The 19,735-nt window shown below is 48.0% G+C and overlaps 1 protein-coding gene across 1 annotated transcript in view; it reads right to left on the reverse strand.

The window, feature by feature from the left end:
- Positions 1–19,735, reverse strand: part of LOC144798673 (dnaJ homolog subfamily C member 3-like) — a 139,869-nt gene that overhangs the window by 53,945 nt on the left and 66,189 nt on the right. The window contains exons 5-6 of the mRNA XM_078669656.1: positions 11,953–12,096; positions 3,785–3,966 (exon numbers count right to left, since the gene is read on the reverse strand). Of these exons, the coding sequence (XP_078525782.1) occupies positions 3,785–3,966; positions 11,953–12,096 (326 nt within the window). The remainder of the gene's footprint in view (positions 1–3,784; positions 3,967–11,952; positions 12,097–19,735) is intronic.

Genomic DNA, 19,735 nt, shown 5'->3' on the forward strand with positions numbered 1-19,735 from the left:
TATATTTGATAAACGCACACTTTTACGAATCCCCTACTGAAAGTGCAGCCTTAAACTGTAATAGATCCAATTGCAAACAAGGGCAGTAATGTCAAGGCAGTTTTTTGTCTTTTTTAAATAAAAACATTACAATGAAGAAGAGGAGGATTTCCCGAGATCTGAATCATGAGTTAACTGTTTTGCTGTACTTGCTATAAAGTGTCATTCAAAATGTCACATGTAATATATTGAAAAGTCACACAATCATGCTGAAAACATTAAAATGTCACACATAGGCAAACTGAGAACTTGGCTGTTATGGTGGTGGTGTGAGGCCCGGGCGCACGAGCCATGCGTTATCCAGGCTCGTCGCCAGTGAAGCCAGGCAGGGAGGTGTGCCACCGTGGCATGACACGGGGGCATCCTGGCCACAGCCGGTCAGTGTTTTTTAACTGCCCATGTCATGGCACTAACCAAGATCCGGGTCCGATACTTGAAATGAAACTTGTCTGTAGCCAAGCTTCAGCAGAACCCTTCTCGGACATGCACACAACTGCCTCCCCAGGGAATGCAAGTGTAGCGCGCCACGATGAGATATGTATACAATCTTGATAGGAAGTGGGGTGAGGGAGGACGGGAGAGAGGGGGGGAGCTGCCACTCCTCTAGAAAGCACCATGTTCCACTCTTAGCAGCTGAGCACCTCTCTGCATAAACACTGGAGATCAGGAGACCCCAGTGCACCAAGTGTCGGAGGGGCTGGGGCGGAAAGCACCTGACACCGCCTCTATCCTGCCCCTACTAACGGGACCTACAGAAGGAAGCGGGGCCGCGCGCGACTGTCACGCGACTTGGGAGCGCTCCCGCGGGGGGGGGGCTGCGCGCAAGCCGGGGGATAGGGTGATTGGGGTCTGCACGAGCCGGGATAGCGGCGGTACTCCCGTTGCTAATATGCCCCTGAAGGTTTCATTTACAGAGGTGTATCTGTGAAGAGGCGTGCCTTACTAGTGCAGTACTCCTGGATTCCAGGAGTAAAACACAGCACTAGTCCGGGCCACTGCAGGAGTCGGGAGTACTCCTGAAGCTGCATAAGTAGGTCACATCAACATTGTTGATAATCACCTCCCTAGAATTCCATGACAATACTATTTGTACTGCTGCAGCTATTACTGATACAGGCATTGGGAAGGTCGGGTGACGCTGTTGACAGACAACAGATGCTTATTTCTAACCAACTCAATGGCACTCATTTTATCAACCTCAGATGGATTAAAGGCAGAGTGGACCTGCTCCGGATTGAACCCTGTGCCTTTGGGAGGAAACACGGATCCTCGCAGTGGACACATCAGTGCACCGAGTCACCAAACTATTTCTTCACAGTTTTAAGGTTATCACCATCAAATATAAATTCATAAGATCCCTGTGGGCTTCATGGTTACAAATAAAGTGGTTAGGGCGAGCAATGAGATAATGGGATGAGAAGGGAATTGAACCTCGAGACTTGGAGTAAATACAACTTGATAAGATTTTTGAGATATATGTAGAGTAAAGTAGCCCTTATGTTTAGATAATCTAGGCTGTAAAGTGAAGTCTTGTTCACACCTTAACTCATGGGATTCCTACATGTCTTTTTGATGCGTAATAATGTAGGTAAGAGAACTATAATTCTACATGTCCTTAAATATTAGACAATGATGGCATGAGGCATAACTCGTAATCACTTTTTGCTACAGAAGTCACAGAATGCCTGTCAACAGTGCCAGCTTTAGGAAGGTGCAACAGGTGCCATCGCACCAGGGGCCAAATTCGTTTGCATGATAGGCTGAGGAGAGAATAGCGCATCCTGCCAAGATCTGGGTGTGTGGTGCATTTTTCCGGTAAAAATAACAACAGCATGACGACTCTGGCGATTAGCATACTTGATCGAGAGATCTATTTGTCTCATGTCAATTTTGACTCCTACTAAAGACTGCAAGGAATAGCTGTAGGGAGCTGGGTGTTATCCGCACCTCACAGGCTCGAATACTGAATGACGCGTTTTTAGGTTGATAAAAGGAGTACCATGGATTCGGACAGTAGCGAGGCCTCTTAATTGCAAAACTGTGGTTGACGGCTATGTGGAAAGAAATTATTCTCATGAAATGTATTAATAGTATGTCTTTCAGCCTTGGATTAACAATGGATAAAAGTAACATTTTATATGTTAAAAAATGTTGAGGCCGGGGTAAACGGCATGAGGAAGTGAGAGTTTACAGATAAAACAGAAAGAAAAATGAATGTTTCAGAAAAAAGTAAGTTGAAGTGTGCAGCGTGTAAAATGACGGGAGAGTGCTTTGGCACAATAGGCAGAAACATGTGATGGTTTAAGTTCCCATAACTACCATCAAAGTCCGGTAGTAATTTCCTTGTATCTTTCGATAGAGACATGTCTAGATCCCCATTTCATATTTGCCAAAACACAATTCTGTATCCCTGGTGTTTTCATTTTAGCTAAGTAAATGAGAGAATTATTTCAACTGTACCGTCCAAATTGAGTAGATTTGTGTCCGGGTCTTCATACATTGCATATCCCTGGGTAAAAATCGTCCAGCTCCCACAAATAAGCATCGCGGCACCTGTGCCCCACATCCGGGCGGGGGAGGAGACAGAGGGGGGGGCTAGGAGCGCAAGGGCTGTTGGCGCATGCGCGGTTCCTGGATCTGCGGCTCGTGCACAGTGGCGGCGAGGCAGACTTTAGGGGGCTCTTGTAATCAAGACGGAGACGCTGCAGTATGCCGATGAAGACATCGTGGGGTAAGGGGGTGTGCGTGGCTGTGTGTGTGCGTGTGAGGCTGTGAGTGGGGTGGGTGGGGTGGGTGGGGGGGTGTTGTGTGCACATGAGCTTGTGAGTGGGGTGGTTAAGGGTGGGGGGAAACGGGCTGTGAGTGTGTGCGCGTGAGCTTGTAAGTGGGGTGGTTGGGGTTAAACTGTCCAAATACTTAGTAAAGTTGTTTTTGTTGCAAACGTACTGCTGAACGCGTGTTTAGGTGCAGAAATATGAAAAAGCAACCAGAGTCGTAGTAAAACGGCTTCAGACACAGTGCCTTTGCCAAGATAAGGGGGTGCACGTGGACAAGGCGCATCTTTACTTTGAGAAGGAAAGTGGTGTTTATGTATTGGCACGTGGTGTTGGCAAGCTGTTCACAATTAGTACATGCAATAGTATGCGGACTTTGCAAACTCTAGGTGCCCGAAAAGGAGGCGGCAGATCGCCTGTACTCGTGATGCGAAGGAGAAAAGCGCGCACACACATAAGGCTCGCAGAGCGACAATCGCTTCGCGATTGCGTCGCAGGTGCCAGCCCTAAAAAAAGCAGTGATGGAGGGAGTGTGTGTGTGCGCGTTTGTGTGTATGTACGCCGGGGGGGGCGCGCTTGCATGTGCCTGCGTGTGTTGTACCTGTGTGTGTGCCTGCCTGCGTGTATGTGTGTGTGTGGTGGGGGGGCGGCAGCGTGTGTACATGTGCCTGTGTGGTGTGTGTTCAGGGGTGTGGGGGCTTGGTGTGTGCGCACGGGAATGTGAGGCACGAGGGGCACGGCGCCGTGCGCGCCCACAAGGTCAAATCTGCGCTCGTGCACCCTCTCGTGTCCACATTCCCAAATACGGCTGACAATAGGTCTTTCGCTGACGCTCGACCTAAAAAACAGATCATGACCACTGAACAGACCACACCATATCCACGAAGACTTCCACATTCCGAAGCAGAAACAGGCGAGTGGAAATATGAAAATAACGCAAGTACTGAGTGGAGAAAACATAAACTGCTTACTTGAGAGATTCTTCGTGCTCGCCCATGGTGTAGTACAACTTGCTGAGCTTTAAGAATGCCGCCCTGTTGTCGTTGCGCAGTTTAGTGGTTGGTTTCAGATCCAGGATGGCCTTGGAATAGTCTCCAATTTGGAGAAAACATTCAGAACGGAGTTCCCTCACTTCAGGATCCCACGGAGAAAGCTGACATTGTAAAAAGGAGAACAAGAGTTTGAAAAACGCATATTAATAGAGGAGGTAGACTGGTGGTCAGGATTAAGCATGGGCGGATTTTGCGAATTGGCAATCCGCGAACTTGCGTATTTACGGATTCGCAATCCGCAAAATCCGCGAACTCTCGCGGATTTTTTTTTTGTGTTCGCAAGGATTTCTGCCAGTTCGCGAGGGTTCTGTACCAGTTTGCAATTGCGAACTTACTTGTCGGCTCGCAACGGCCGCGACTATGTTGTTTCTACATCTGGTTCATCATCACAGGTTCACAGCACCCTCTGTTTCACCACTGCCACTCTCTGGTACACCCATGCCACCCTCTGGTACATCACTGCCACCCTCTGGTTGGTTTATCACTGTAGATTATGGGGGTGAAAAAAAGCAAGCACACCTGCCCTGCTTCAACTGACATGAATTAATTTGGGGTTGATTAATGTGTCACTGAATTTAAACTTCCAGTCTGGCTGGCACCTGCTTCCTTATCTGTAATTTGCTTTCTGTTGCAGTGCACTTTTTTTTCACAGGACCTTTGTGGCCTATAGTTGCAAGTAGGCAACTGAACTCTGAAGGGGCCCCTCAGGAAGCACTACAGGGAATGGTTACTAATGATAAGATTGAACTTTTGCACCTGCTGAGTGCTTTCAGTTTTGTCTGTAATTGCTTTCTGTTGCAGTGTAATTTTTTTAACAGGACCTTTGTTGTATACTTGTAGCTATTCTCTGAGCCTTCTGTGAGGGTCAGAGCAGAGTCATAGAATAGTTGCAAGTAGGCAAATAAACTCTGAAGGGGCCCCTCAGGAAGCACTACAGGGAATGGTTACTAATGATAAGATTGAACTTTTGCACCTGCTGAGTGCTTTCAGTTTTGCAAAAATCCAAATATCCAGCAGCATCCACAAAAAGTAATCCTTCCAGGTCAAGATCCAAATCAAAGTGACCAGCACATGAAGAAAGCACTGGGAGGAGCCTGGTGGACAGGAACAGGAAGTTGGAGACTGTGGGGCACTTCCTTCCTCCCACCCCCCAAAATGGACTCCTTGCAAAGAAAAAGTGCGGGCAAATGTCAACCTGAGGAGTTATTCTGATAAAAATCATAATTTTCAAGGTTTATGCTGCCTGCTGGTGGATTTCTTGTGCGAAATTGCAAATTTTGCAATCTCGCAATTGCGAGATTGTCGCTGCCCGCCGCATCTACGTGTTCGCGAGTGTTTACTCCCGCGAAATTGTATAGTATTCTAGTTGGCAAGTGCGACCAAGCAAAAAATCCGCTTCGCACGGATTTTACGAATTTTCGGCAAGTTCGCGAGAGTTCGCGGATTGCGAATTTACCGAAAATCCACAAAATCCGCGAGCGGAACGGATTTTACACCCATGCTTAGTCAGGATACAGTACGGAGTGTAAGGTTTAGCGATCTCCTGGAAGATTTTTACAGCTACAACAAGAACATTTGAAGCATACAGTCTCACATGAAATGGAGGGATGTATTGGGTCTGAGAAATGGATGGAGCAAGTAGCCTATGACCCCATGGTCTTGCACCGCTCCCTCCACTGCACAGCTCCGTATGACGGCCACATCGCGTGCAGTCCCGAAGCCGCAAGTTCCAGCTCACTCCCGAGGTCAGGTGACCACCTGCTGGTCTCAGCACTGTGTTAGCCAATAATTGTTTAGTTTTAATTGGTATCTGTAAAGCTTTTTTCTTTCGTTTACTTTTGGGTCTTCTTATTTTTTTGCAATTTGCATCATTTTGCACCGTTTTTACTGCTCCAGCCCTTGTTCGCTAGCTGTCCTCCTGCCTTCCGGCCAGCTCCGGCCAGCTCCTCCCACCTCACAGGATTACTTAAGGAGGCCGCTGCACAGAGGCATGCAGCGGGTACGCCAAAGGCAAGCCCATCTGCAGCCGTCGGCATCCAGCACCAGGAGCCCTAGCCATCTAAAATCCCACAGGTACTCAGCCGCAGACCATCGTGCCATGGATCCCAGACACAACCACTGCTGTCCCACATCACCGCGCTCCACAGCAGGACCTTTCACTTGCCTTCACTGCCGGTTCACCTCCACCCCAGCAGCAAGCGCCACGCCAACCCAGAGTCCGAGACCATCCTGGAACAACTCAGATGCCCCCTGATCAATGCCAGATCTCTCTGCAAAAAACACCAAAGAAATCTGAGACACTGCCTCTGCTCTCACCCCGACTTGACCTTCAATACAGATACCTGGCTCACCACCCCATTGACCACGGACATTGCCACGGCAACACCCATCGACTACAAGATGAAACACAGCGACCACACCAACAGACACAGTGGCGGCATCACCGTCGTACACAAGGATTCAATCACCTGCACCATCACCGTCATGAACGAAATCACGTCAATCATGGAACAGATGAATTTCCTGCTTGCACCGGCGATACCACCCCATCAAAGGCACATTCGCGTACCGACTGCCAGGACCAAGAACTGACCTCAGCGACACCGTCACTGAATTCATCAACTTGCTACTACGTATTCCTGGGAGACCTCAACTTTCACATGGGCAACTTCTGTCGCTAACTACACCGACCTCTTGGAAAGATTGCCCAACATTGGCCTCAAACAGGTGGTCACTGACCCCACGCACAAGGCAGGACACACGCTGGACCCCATCGTCACATCCAGCAACAGAATCAGGTACAGTCACACCTAGAAACTCACCTGGTTGGACCACTCCACCCTCGTCAGACCTGCCAGTGCGCCACAACCGCAACAGCACCCACTTCTGCAGCTGCTACAAGTTCACTCAGGATCAACAGACTGACGCCCTCAGCACCACACAGCCCAACAACACCACCAAAGTAGATCCAGCAGTACAGAACTTCAACGACTAGATCACCAGTGCTGCCAACTGAGTCGCTTCCACCAAACCAGACAAGACACACAGACCCTCCAAACAAGCAAGATGGTACAACCCGGAACTCAGCACAACAAAATGCAGATGCAAACAACTGGAAAGAAGATGGCACACCAGCAGGAACCGCACCGACCGAGCGACCTTCATGTCAGTCCTCAACGACTACCACCGCCAGATCAAAGTTGCAAAAAAGAATGCCAAGACCCACCAGATCGATACCATCGCCAACCATGCCAAGGAACTCTTCAGCATTGTCAGAGTTGACCTGCCTGCCAGTCAACAGCATAGCAACCATCTACAGAAACTTCAATCCCCAACCCTCCGATCTCTTCAGCAACCCTTCAAACACCACTGCAGACCACCCACTCACTGCATGGGAACAACTCAACACACCGTACACTATCACTCATATGAACTCCATCCACTTAAGAGCCCTTACTGACCCCCTGCCCCCACTGACGTTTCAACCTCGGAAGAGACTAGATCAGCTGCTAACTCACCACCATTCTCAATACCTCGATAAGCAGAGCCAACTTTCCTGAAACCTTGAAACACATCGAGGTCAGACCCACCTCAAGAAGAGACGGCAGACGCCAGCGAGCTTCAGAACTACTGTCCACTCTCCCTGATCCCGTTCCCCATCAAAGTCCCGGAGAAGGCCATCAACCTCCAACTTACTGAACACCTGGAGAGAAATAGCCTACTGGATCCCTCTGAATCCGGCTTCAGAACCAACCACAGAACAGAGAGCTCCAATCGCCGCAACAGATGACATCTGCACCCTACTCGACAGAGGAGAATCAGACGCCCTTATCCTCCTGGACCTAAACCGTCTCCCACCACACACTCATCGATCAAATACACACACAATGCCCTCAGATGGATGGCATCCTTTTTTTACGGGACGCACCCAGAGAGTCTGCCTCCGTCCCTTCACATTGCAAGCCAAGCACACCATTTGCAGCGTCCCCGAAAGCTCATCCCTCAGCCTAATCCACTTCAACATCTACATGACACCATTTGCAGACATTGCCAGATCACATGACATCAAAATCATCTCCTACTCCGACGCCACTCAGCTCCTCCTCTTGATTCAACCAACCCCTCCTTGACGAAGACCAACTTCCAGAACTGTATGAAGAACGTCTCAACCTGGATGAAGGACAACTGCCTGAAGTTCAACACAGACAAAACGGAAGTTCTGATCTTTGGTAAATATACCACTCTCTGGAATGACTCCCGGTGTCCTTCGGATCTCTGTCCCACCCCCACGGCGAATGACCACGCCCGCAACCTCAGCATCATCCTCGACAGCGAACTCTCCATGAAACGACAGGTCAATGCCGTCTACTCAGCATACTCTGCAAAAGTTTCACGTGGCTCCCCACCAGCACCAGGAAGACGGTGACGCAGGCCCTCGTCACCAGGCGACAGGATTACAGCAAAGCACTGTGCAGGCACCACCCCCAAACTCATGCAGAGACTCCAGATGATGCAGAACACAGCCGTCAGATTGATTCTCAACCTGCCCCAGAGGACACACATCACCCAGCACCTAAAGTAACTTCACTGGCTCCTGGTCCAGAAGAGATTCCATTTCAAACTCCTCACCCACGCCTCAAAGCCCTCCAGGACCAAGAACCCGCATACATGAACCACCTCCTGCACTTCCACCGACCCCGCAGGAACCTCTGCTCCACACACCTCGCCCTTGTACAGATCCCTCGCATACGCAGCAACTGGGGATCCCATCTTGCCATAGACCCTAGGACCACCCCACCCTACCCTCCATCTCTGCATTGCACACTCACTGAACTCCTTCAAGAATGGTCTCGATACTTGGCTCTTCGACAAAAATGCAGCAAGTGCCCGGATACCCTCTTGGGTGACAAGTGGCGCTTTATAAGTACAACCTGACTGATTGGCTTTAATACTAATATTCCTAGGTTTCAATTTAAAAGATTTTTACAAAGAGAAAAAAACGAAACTTACCGGTTTGTATTTATTTTTAAATATGACTGAAAAACAGACATGAGGTTGTTTTCTAAGTTATTTTAAGTGTTGTTAGTCACAGCTGTCAGATTAATTCCTATGTGGATCGACTGGTAACGTAGATGAAAAGAGAAATGTTCTTAACAAGGATTAAACAGCTGTAGAGGTGCATGATTTCATAAGAGTGCATTGGTTTATCATCTATAGGTATTCACATAATTGCAACCGGTCATGCAACAGGGTAAGAGTACTTCAATCTGCTCAATAAGTATGAAAATAGACTTGTTTCAGCTACATAAACGCAGAAGGAAATGTCAAGAAAGTTAAATACCATAAAAGCAGGAGCCCTACTTAAAACACAGAATTATGCGGAGGGTATTGACCATAGTAAAGCAGAGGCTGGGGGTCGAGAAGGATAAGGTGACAGGACGGGTAGACGAATACTGAAGAGATTGGAGCCGAGAGGACACAGGCTATGTCCAGGGGGAGTGCTGTAAAACAAAACCATAAAGGTCTTAAATTCTGTCCTGAAGAAAGGAAAGAGCGTGGCACTCTGTGGTGAGGAGTGAGGCAGAGCACGGAGGGGATGTGGCCTAACACCCAGAGCGGTTGACCTCGAAGCCCAAACCGGGTATGAATCTCAGCAGGGCAGCTCAACATCCTGTGATTCTGGGCAGATCACAATCTCGAGGGCCTAACAAAATGAGTGCGCCCTCATGTAATGCAACTGGTGCTCATGTAAAGCGCACTGATACCTTTGGGTTGAGTTCACGCTATATAAAACTAAAAACAAAGTCTTTTGCTATCAGATTGGTGCAATATTTATTTCATATATATTACATGTGTTTCACTGTAGATCACATCTGAGGCAACGTTGTATTGCAAGTGCTATCGCTGCATGGTGTTGAACTGAATTCTTGTGTTCTACACAACACGACAATTGAAGAAAAATCTTTCTGGATATAAAATCGAGTTGTATTGGATGATTTTACTCTAGCTCAATGCTTTCTTGTGGTTCAAATTGTTTGGACCTTGACGTAACTGGCTTATGTGAGCTTCTTCATCGCATCTTGAGCAGTTTCAAGCAGATTCAACAATGACTTTGGCCGGAGCAAGAGAAGGCTGACAGGCTGTGACCTTGTTTCCACGGTTTTCCATGGTCTTTGGTGTAGTTTAAGTGTTGTCTCAGTACAACTGGCCGATTACTGACACCATGAGGCGTCTCTGCTGCACAGGGTGAGACAAAGTGAAGCTGTGTTCAATAAAGTGAACACGTTTTCAAAATATGATTTTAGTAAAAGTTATTGTCTCTTTAAAGAATTGAAAGGACGCACATGACTATCTTTTGAAAGCAAATAGCAGTGTCTTTTCAGCTACTCTTCTACATGCTACAGTGCATTAATGATTCAGACTAATTAATTTATCGGCTCGTGATGTTGGTATATGCGCAGCCGCAACTGTGGATGACGGCAGGCTCCTGGATAAAACTGTGCTAGGACTGGATGGAAAGAAAAGAGGTTACTCAAGAGGTAATGTAGGTATTGAGGGCTCAGGTTGTCCGCTAGGCTCATAATTTACATGAATGTATGGCTCGTATAGAATTAAGAGTACGTAAATTATATGGTTTACATATTTACAGTTCTGGTCAGGTTTACAGGGTCCACTGAACTGAGAACTCTAGGGTAGAGTATTCGCCCTGAGTAATGCACGTTTTAAATGCTGCCAAATCAGGACTCCATTGTGTCAGGACTTGAAGTATTGATTTACGGTTCAATATGGCAATTGTGAATACACACAGAAGGAGTCTGTCCTGATGACTTCTAATAGATCAAGACAGTTTCAGTCAATAACTTAAGAATCTGAAATCCTATTTCGTATACCGATATTGCGTGAACAGATTAATTGTTATACATTTGTTTTGTCATGCTTTCTGTTTGGTACCCAGTTGTTGATAAAATAAATTGGACACGTTTGGTACCGCATTAGGGAGCCTGTGTTGTACCATGAGATCCCTTCGAGGCTTTACCTAGACAAAGTACAATACCTCATTCCCAAAACCTGCAGAACACTTTCTGGAAGTGTAGGTTCCTGAAAAACCTGGCAAGACCCTCAGATCAGTGCATGTTCAGGGACCTGGGGCCAGCAATCCTGGAGGAAAGCCTAAATGATTGTAGGTAAATATATAAAACATTGCCCACTGATCACCAGAATGCGGACAGTGCGCCTGCTGGCATATGACTAGATACATGCGGTGATAGCTCTCAATCTGCCCAGTCCAAGAGCGTTGACTCCAGGGCCACCCAGATACTTTGGGGGGCTGCGAGCAGGGATCAGGACCATTTACTTTTGCTTTCTTAAGTCACCAATTAGGGGCCAAATATTTGAGCCCTGAAAACCCAGACCAACAAGGGAAAGACTAAGCATTCCCCACAATGCGCCCCAACACATACTCCGAAGAGATTGTGGTGTCTACACGTGGCAAAAGTGGAAGAGAGAAGGGGCCACCCAACAACAGGATGAGAGCCAGTGTACGTCACTGCAAGGTCAGATAGAGGAATGGCCTGGGTTAGGGCGTACTGCAAAGGGTCCCAGTGCTGTGTCAGGTGGAGAGAGGAGAGTGCCAGGTAGAGAGAAGTAGAAAGAGCTGCAGATATTTGGAGCTATGTGCAGAGAGGGCACAGATCAAGGTGAAGAGAGGGGGAGCGCAGCTCGAAGATGTGTGGCGCTACATTCATACAGAGAGCGAGAGCTAGAAAGAGAAAACAGAGGGAAGGTAGAAAGCAGTTTTCAGAGAGAGCAGGCGCACTTCATAATGATGGATGTTGTGAGATCAAGTACCACCGCCCTCTTCTAGAGAATTTAGGACACTCTCTGCAGAAAAACATGTAATTAATCTAGACTGCACAAACTCGATACTAAGAGATGTGTTATGTTTTTAAAAAGTCTTAACACTGGTGAAAAGCAAGAACTGCGAAGCTCTAATATACAAACGCTGTAGGTTTTATACAATGACCATTGTTAACTCCGAACACACAGTGCCCCGTGAAGCAACAGCTTAAAGTCATGCAGTGAAATACCTCGACCACACGCTCCAGGAAGGCGACTGTGTTTGTGTAGTCCGCCCTACTGTATGCGCCCTGCGCCTCCTCCATGTGCGACTCCAACTCCTGGACTCTGGCCAGTTGGTTCCGCGCCTCTTCATTATCTGGACTGTTCTGGAGCTGTTGGGAAAGCAGAAAATAAAAGGGAAGTCAGACAGCATGGACGGACCCACACAACAGAGACATTTGCTCAACACAAACACAAAACAGAAAGTAAAAGCAGTCACAGATTGGGCCATCAGAGCTACTTGTTGCTGTACTGGCAGAAACTGCTTTCCAGGTTCATCGTGCTTTTAGCAGAAACATCATGGACACTACAGAAAGGGGAACATCGTTCTCTTCTCACTCCCGCAATGGGGAATATAAAGCCATTTCCCCCCCCAAATCGCCATTTTTTTTTTAACAGCTAATGCAAAACAAACAAAAGCGGCCATCCTAACCAGTACACAAACTATAAAAGTCACTAAACTTCACTAGGAATGTCGCTGGTGGATATTACAACTTCCCGCAGATTCCCCAACTTAGAATACCTCTCCGACAAAACGGAGGTACAGATCTTTGAGAAGAACACCTTACTTTGGGACCACAGCTGAGGGTCAGCAGAACTCGGAACAACATTCACACCAACAGACCACGCACACAACCTCAGCATCATCGACAGCAGAGTAACCAAGAAACGACAAGTGAACTCAGTCGCTTCCTCCTGCTTCCACACCCTTCACACGCTCCGCAGAATCTTCAGATGGATCCCAGTCAACACCAAAAGTACAGCCACCAGCCGCCTCGACTACGGCAACACTCTCTATGCAGGAATTTCCTACCAGCTCCTCAGAAGACTCCAGACAATACAGAACGCCGCTTCCAGACTTATCTTGGACCTCCCGAAACTGACCCACATAACCCCACACCTCATGGTAAGCAGCAGTGTTATCCAGTGGGGAGGGCTTACACAGATAGAGGTCCGGGTCGGTGCCACCTGGGGCTCCATGTCGTAATCATCCCATGGGCTCTCATGTGGTTGTGTGTCATAAGGTGTATCGTACCCATTTGGAGACCCTGGACTATGCCCCAAAGTTTGAAGTAGCGGAACCCTGAGGTGACTGTGGGGTAGTAGAGAGGGTTGGCATAGAGGTGGTGTAGAAGAAGGTAAAGGTGGAAAAGGTGAAGTGTGAGATGGAGATAGCCGTGGCAGAGGAGGTAGTAGAGATGTGCCCTTGAGATGGCGCTGAGGTTTCTTGGGCATCGACTCAGACGGTGGATTTAGGTTCACCTCAAAAGTCAATTTCCTCTTTGGATGAATAGGGTCTTTTGTCTGGGACGCTGGTTTGGCCATATTTCATCCAGTCCCAGGCTGCATATGTATTTGCTGCTGTATGGCATCAATCTCATCTGGAAGGCGCTGGAGGATAGATTGCTCGTAATTCCACGAAGCAGTAGAGGACGGTGCGCTGGATTTCGGCTTCCTAGGCAGCGAGGATGGCTGCTGACCAACTGGTACCGAGCAGGATTTAGGATCCACTCTGAACTCTGCTTCGAGGGTGTCTTCTGTGCCTCAACCAAGATCTGCCTAAGTCAAAGGGTGTGGCTTAGAGACAGGCGTCGACGTCAAGTGGCAAGCATGTGTCAGAGCTGACTCTTATTCTTGGTGCCAACCAAAGCCTTGTGGCAGACTGGAGTGCGGCAGTGGTGGACCGGAGGTCTCATGGATGGCATGTGAGCTCGATACGCGACACTCTCGAGGGCAATGCTCCGCATCAAGATGGTGTCATGGGGTAGGCGGCGGGATACAGTAATCACTGCGGCCTTTGTCCATAAATGTGCACAGGTGGAGGCGCGCTCGCTTTGATGCTGGTACCAGAGCCCTCCTCAATCTCAAACTCTTGAGTCTATGCACTGGAAGCCTCTGGCTGCAGTTCTTCCCTCAGTCTCCTGTTCTTGAAACAGGTCTGGAGTATCCCGAGATCGATTGTGCACCACTGAGGCTGAAGCAATGCGACAATCCTGACGGTACTAGAGAGTTTTCTTGTTCCTGAATGCAAGGCACATGGAACAGGAGACCTCCTGGTGGTCTGGGGACAGGCAAGGGTTGCACCCCTGGTGGAGATCTGTCCTGTGGTACTTCGCTCGACACTTCAGGCAGTATCTGAATGGAGTCCTTTCCATTACGTGTACATTCTCTGGCGCCGAGGAATGGACGGAGCCCTGATGGCACTAGGCCCCATACAGGGTGTCAAATTTGTTCGACCACGGAACTGAAGCAAAGGCAACCTGATGCTTGGAACAGGTGCTGAGATCTACTGTTTAAAAAAAAACAAAAAAAAAAAAACCATTTTTTCAATAGAACGGGGAAAGGGGTTATATGCACGACTGCACCTATCGTTTGTCTCGCCTTATCAATTGTTTTTAAAATTGTAATTTAGTGTATATATATTATATTAATTTTATGTATGTATGTACATTGTTTGTAGCCCTGAAGAAGTCCGTGGAGGACGAAACGCGTTGGCTACATGTTTCGAAGAATTCAATAAAGATTGAACATCAAAAAATACATCCAACGACTCTGCTACTGAATAATCATTGTGTCAAAACTGAAATTTGTATATCATTGTTTTCTCTATAATATTTGTTTTGTGTGCTGGATCAGCTTTGTTGAAAAAAAAAAAAAAAAAAAAAAAAAAAAAAAAAAAACCAGTTTGATGAGTAAGAAAGGATGTGCGCGGTCCTCGCGACAACTTCGATGGCGTCGAACCGGAGCTCAAAGGGACACGTCTACAGCAGAGGGCGAAAAAAAACCCAACAATCTAACAATAGAGTCGATGCACATATGCATTACGGGTAATGGGTGGAGTCATCGTACCTCGTGACTTGAAAGACTTCTTCGAACAAAAACAAGTTTCACATGTTCGAACCCAACACTAGATGGCAAGAGTGTGCATAGCATGTGTATCTACAGCTACATATGCCACAAACAAAATATTTTCTATTAGTGGTGGTGCTAGGGTTGAAATAGCTTATTGAAAAATGAAATGAAAAATTATATTTGTATAGCGCCGAAACTACCCGGAGGCCTCGCAGCGCTTACAATGATTGTAATAATGAGCTGGCCGCGAGGTTACCGAGTTTTGGTGTACAGATGTGTCTTCAACGCTTTCCTAAAAGCCATCCTGTTGGGGATCCCTCTGAGGGCAAGAGGGAGGGAATTCCAGAGCCTGGCGGCCGTGTGGGAAAAAGAGCGGCCGCCCCACCTAGCTTTGTTAATCTTTGTTATAGTTGCTAGATGCAATGATCCGGAGCGAAGGGCTCTGGGGGGGACATAAGGCAGTACTAAGGGAAACAAGATGGCAGGGCCCGTTCGATGAAAAGATTTGTGGACAATGCACATGGCCTTGAACTGAGCTCTGGCGACGACTGGAAGCCAGTGAAGATCGTTCAAGGCGTGTTTAGCAGACTGCCAGCGAGGAATGTTGTACAGTAGGCGGGCGGCACAATTTTGGGTGACCTGGAGCCTGTGGGTCACAGCTACCGGTGCTCCCGGGGGACTCGCCACTAACACTGACCTGGGGAGGTCTCCACCTGGGTTCCAGGATTGACGCAGCCTGACCGCTGCTGGATTGCTGCCACCGGACTCTCTGACTCCCTGCTGCCTGCCGCTTCCCGACCATCGCGGCGAGGCAGCAGATCGGGAACTAGATTTCCCAGCACCGCTTGCGCCTAGGAAGGCGCGCATCCTGTCCCGCCCCCGGAGGTGCGCTTAAGGCCAGCGCGAGCCCCCGCGTCGCGGGATCGCGTGCGGGTCGGCGCCCGGGGCTAAGCCCGGGCAAAGGGCGGGCCCTCTGTGGCCCTCAGCGGCACGAGGAGGACGGGGACGGGCCAGACCCCTTGGCATTCCTGCTAAAGAAGGTACAGTGCCTATTCTCGTTTGCAGAAGACTTAAGGACATTTCGTTTTATCAGCATAGCCACATTACATAAATTATGACATCAAAGGGGGCCTATCCAATCTTCTTTCAAAAGGGACGCCCGGGCCAGGAATTGGACACGTTCACTCAGCCATATGACCCTTATCACTATCAGTGATACAGATTCTGATGATTGTTGTCAACTCCTAGATCCAATTCAAACCCTCCCACAACCCTCTGTCAGTTCAGAAAAAGTGTCTTATTGGGAGGAATTAAATGCTTTGTGCGGGACTAATTTTATTCCAGTTATAGCCCCTTCCCCCGTAAAAGGCTCTATCGACCCTCGCGCAGATAAATCTTGCGATCCACCCCTATCACCCAAGGAGGATAGCAGCCAGGTTGTTGGACTGACGCAGGGCCAGTGTGCGAAAAGAAATCACGACGGGGCTAGTGATTGCGAGACAGAAGCCTCGTCGCTTGCCATTGATCCTGTTTCATCCAAGGTGCACACTGGAACTTTGGAGGACGAGGGAGCATCCCCCCATCTACAACTATTGCCCCACTTCGAATTGATGTTAAGATCTGTAATATCACCCCTGCTTGACCAAATCAACATCTTAGGGGATAGGTTGAAAAGCCTAGAGACTATTATTAAAACCAACTCTTTCCCACCTGCAAAGATTGTTACACCTAACCGTTCCATTTTCCCTACTGTCCCAAAAGTGCCTCTCACTATAAAAACTGCCCCAACTGTAAGTCAATCCTACAACTGTTTACCTAATACCGTTACTAAAACCGCCCATACATCTGTAATCAATGCCACAAAAAATGTCCAAACCGATCGACGACCGCCTAAGAGAAAATCTCCAATTGCCACCAAAATTCCTCGTAACCCAGTGTTATCTAATTTTTCTGCTACTAGAGTAGAACCTTACAGACCAACTTGTATAGATTTGCCTCCAGAAGCCGCCCCCTTTGTGCTTGTTCTTGCAGGAGTACCTGCACCCATCCACGGGAAACCTGAAAGCCATCAGGACCTATTTCATAAAGTCCTGTTTTGGCTATCAAAAAATAGACCCCTCCCACCCAATAAAAACGGTGGCATCCTGAGCGTTAGAAGGGTGGGCTGGCTAGGGTCATCATCTAAAGAAATTCCCGGGGACCTAGTTCTAGTTAAATTTAGGGACAGGCACATAGTCCCCTACTTAAGATCCTCCCAGCCCCATGAAAATGATGGCTCCATTTCCGTTTGGGATCTTTATGATTTTTACCCGAGTACCCCACCTATCCCCTTGTGGAAAAGTAAATTTTGCCATGTTCTGTGTCCCTACGTGTCATCCATCATATGTTATGTGTGCATGATTAATATGCATATGTACTCCCCATGTCCGATTAATGACGCAATTACAGTTGTGTCCACCTCTAGTATGTCAGTTTCCAGTTCTCGTGAATAATACGAGTATTAGGCCTATGTAAAGTTATGTTGCCACGTTTCTCAGTGTGCACGTTATTTCATTGAAAGTCCCCGTTTCCAGGCCTCAAAAGGGCCCGGACACCAGATTCAGCTCCTGTCTCCTGAAGCTTCGCTGAGGAGCGATACAGCCCCCACCTGTATCCTCGACCCTTCACTTACTTCCTGCCTCGCAGTGCCCGGTGCAGCCTGGCTCTGCCTCTGAGTCTGCCAAGACTATGTTATGATTCCAGTTATCAGTTCAGTCCTCCTTCTCTGCATTCCTAAGCTACTGAACTGCATCAATAGTTTCCGTCATTGTCTAGCCTTCACGTCTCCACGTTAGAGAAATACTGCATTTAATGGTCATTTAATATTCTTCATCACGCACTACATGTAGAATAATGCATGGTCCAGTCTTAGAATCAAGTTAGCCTTTCCTCTCCTGACTTCTAGTTTATATCAACATGTTCCCTAAACATCAGATACTAGATAGGGTTTAGGTACATGTCGCTCCGACCCTCCAGACTTCAGTCTCTGCTCCTAGCACAGAGTTCATAGCCCCCAGCTTCTCCTAGTGATACGTCATTGCCAGTTTGCGCGCACCATCAGGTTAGAGGTCCCGGCTCCTTAGGTAGCCCCCTCCATGGTTTCCGCCCCATTCATGACATATCCTGTTACGTTTGCATCACATGTCCATGTATACGCCCAGTTACACCTACTTTCGCCCTTATCTTTCGCGACTGCTACACGTCACGCCTTCTGCTCCACCCACTGCTACGCCTACTGCAATGTAATGCTATGTGTTTGCGTTATGTATATATGCTCATGTATTGTTATTAAAAGTCAGCGCGCTCATCCCAGATCCAGCCCCAGCAGCTGCTGGGCCCTGTCATCCTATTCCTATGCAGGTTGTCCTGTTCCTGTCCTTATGCTGTATTAAACCTGCAAAAAACTCCTACTACCTCGAATCTTGACTCTTATTTATTGAGCTATCTGTTATGATATATGTCTAGTCAAAAATAGGGTATTATTTATTTATTTACCACATAATGGCGCCCGAATAGGGACTTGCCCTTTCCCCACGCGTCGGTGAAGCCACGCCGACCCCCTGACCCTCTGCAGTCGTGACGGAACTCTTCTGCGCAGTGGCAGATATTTCTGCTCAAGTATCCCTCAGGCCCACGGAGGAGACGGAGGAGGCGGTCCAGCATCCAGACGAGACGGTGGAGGAACGCGGCGAGTCCCGACCAGAGCCCAAGCCAAGAGTCCAAGGTCCGAGGTATCCGGAGGTCCACCCGTAACTGAAGTCCGAAGTCCGAAGTTCGTCGTCCGTCGTCGTAGCAGTCCAGTCCAGTCCGAGGCCCTCCGTTCTTGCTGCCCGGTGAGTACCGTTACTGGGGTGGTATCTAGACAGGGTCAATTTAAATTGACTCTGGTCTGTGGGTTGGTGGTACACAGTCCCACAAACGAAGTGCCCACTTCGGTGGATGCGGGTCCTGACGTGTCTCTTGATGAGACCGGTAAGTTTCGTACTGTTTCAGCAGTGCATCTAATTTCTGTTCTAGTCAGTTTCTGTTCTCGAGAAAATTTATGTGTTCTGTTCTCAGTATTTCCAGGTAGTATTCTGTTCGAACTGTTATTTTTAAATGTTTTTTCATGTATTTTAATGTCGTGGTATGAATGGGGAATAAGTATCGTGTTCATTGTGTATTGTATTGTGTCTAGATTACAGTTCAGTCATGCCCATATTTTCCAAGTTACGTCAGTTAAAAACTAGAAAGGGTCTGCTGGAAGCAGCAGTTCCCGTCCCGCCCAGGGACAGTCCAGGTCACTTTATGTATCAGAAACATGGCATAAGCGCCATATTGTATCTAGATTTATGGGTAGAGTATACCAAACAGTTAGAAGAAAAGTATAGATGGCCCGTATCGGGTACATGGGATGCCGAGTGCATCATGCGAGTAGAAGAAGCATTATGGAAAAAGAAAGCCAGACAGTCACAGAAAGATGCCATCGAGTTATGGCGTAAAGAAGCTCATAAAAGAACTGAAAAAGAAATCAGAAAGTCAGAATTAAGTAGAGAATCCTTAGAGCGAGCCCAAGAAAAAGAATTAATCGAGATAGGTGAACAAGTCAAAGCCGAACAGTCAGACAGACAGAGGCATGCCCTTATTAAGGGTATGTATCCTCTTCTTGCCGAGGGCTTGCCAAAAGCGACCCCGGAGGCATCCAGTAATTTCCCGCCACCACTAGTTCCGACCAAGCTACGTCACAAACCGACCGCAGCTGATATTTTTATTTCGTCCTATCTGGACGACACAGTCCCTGAATATGCAGATCCTGTTCGCGCTCCGCCAGTCCCTGTAAATCAGGCACATCCTGCTCCTCCAGACACCGGGGCACCCCAT

Source organism: Lissotriton helveticus, chromosome 12, assembly GCF_964261635.1.
Source record: "Lissotriton helveticus chromosome 12, aLisHel1.1, whole genome shotgun sequence".
Taxonomy (NCBI): domain Eukaryota; kingdom Metazoa; phylum Chordata; class Amphibia; order Caudata; family Salamandridae; genus Lissotriton; species Lissotriton helveticus.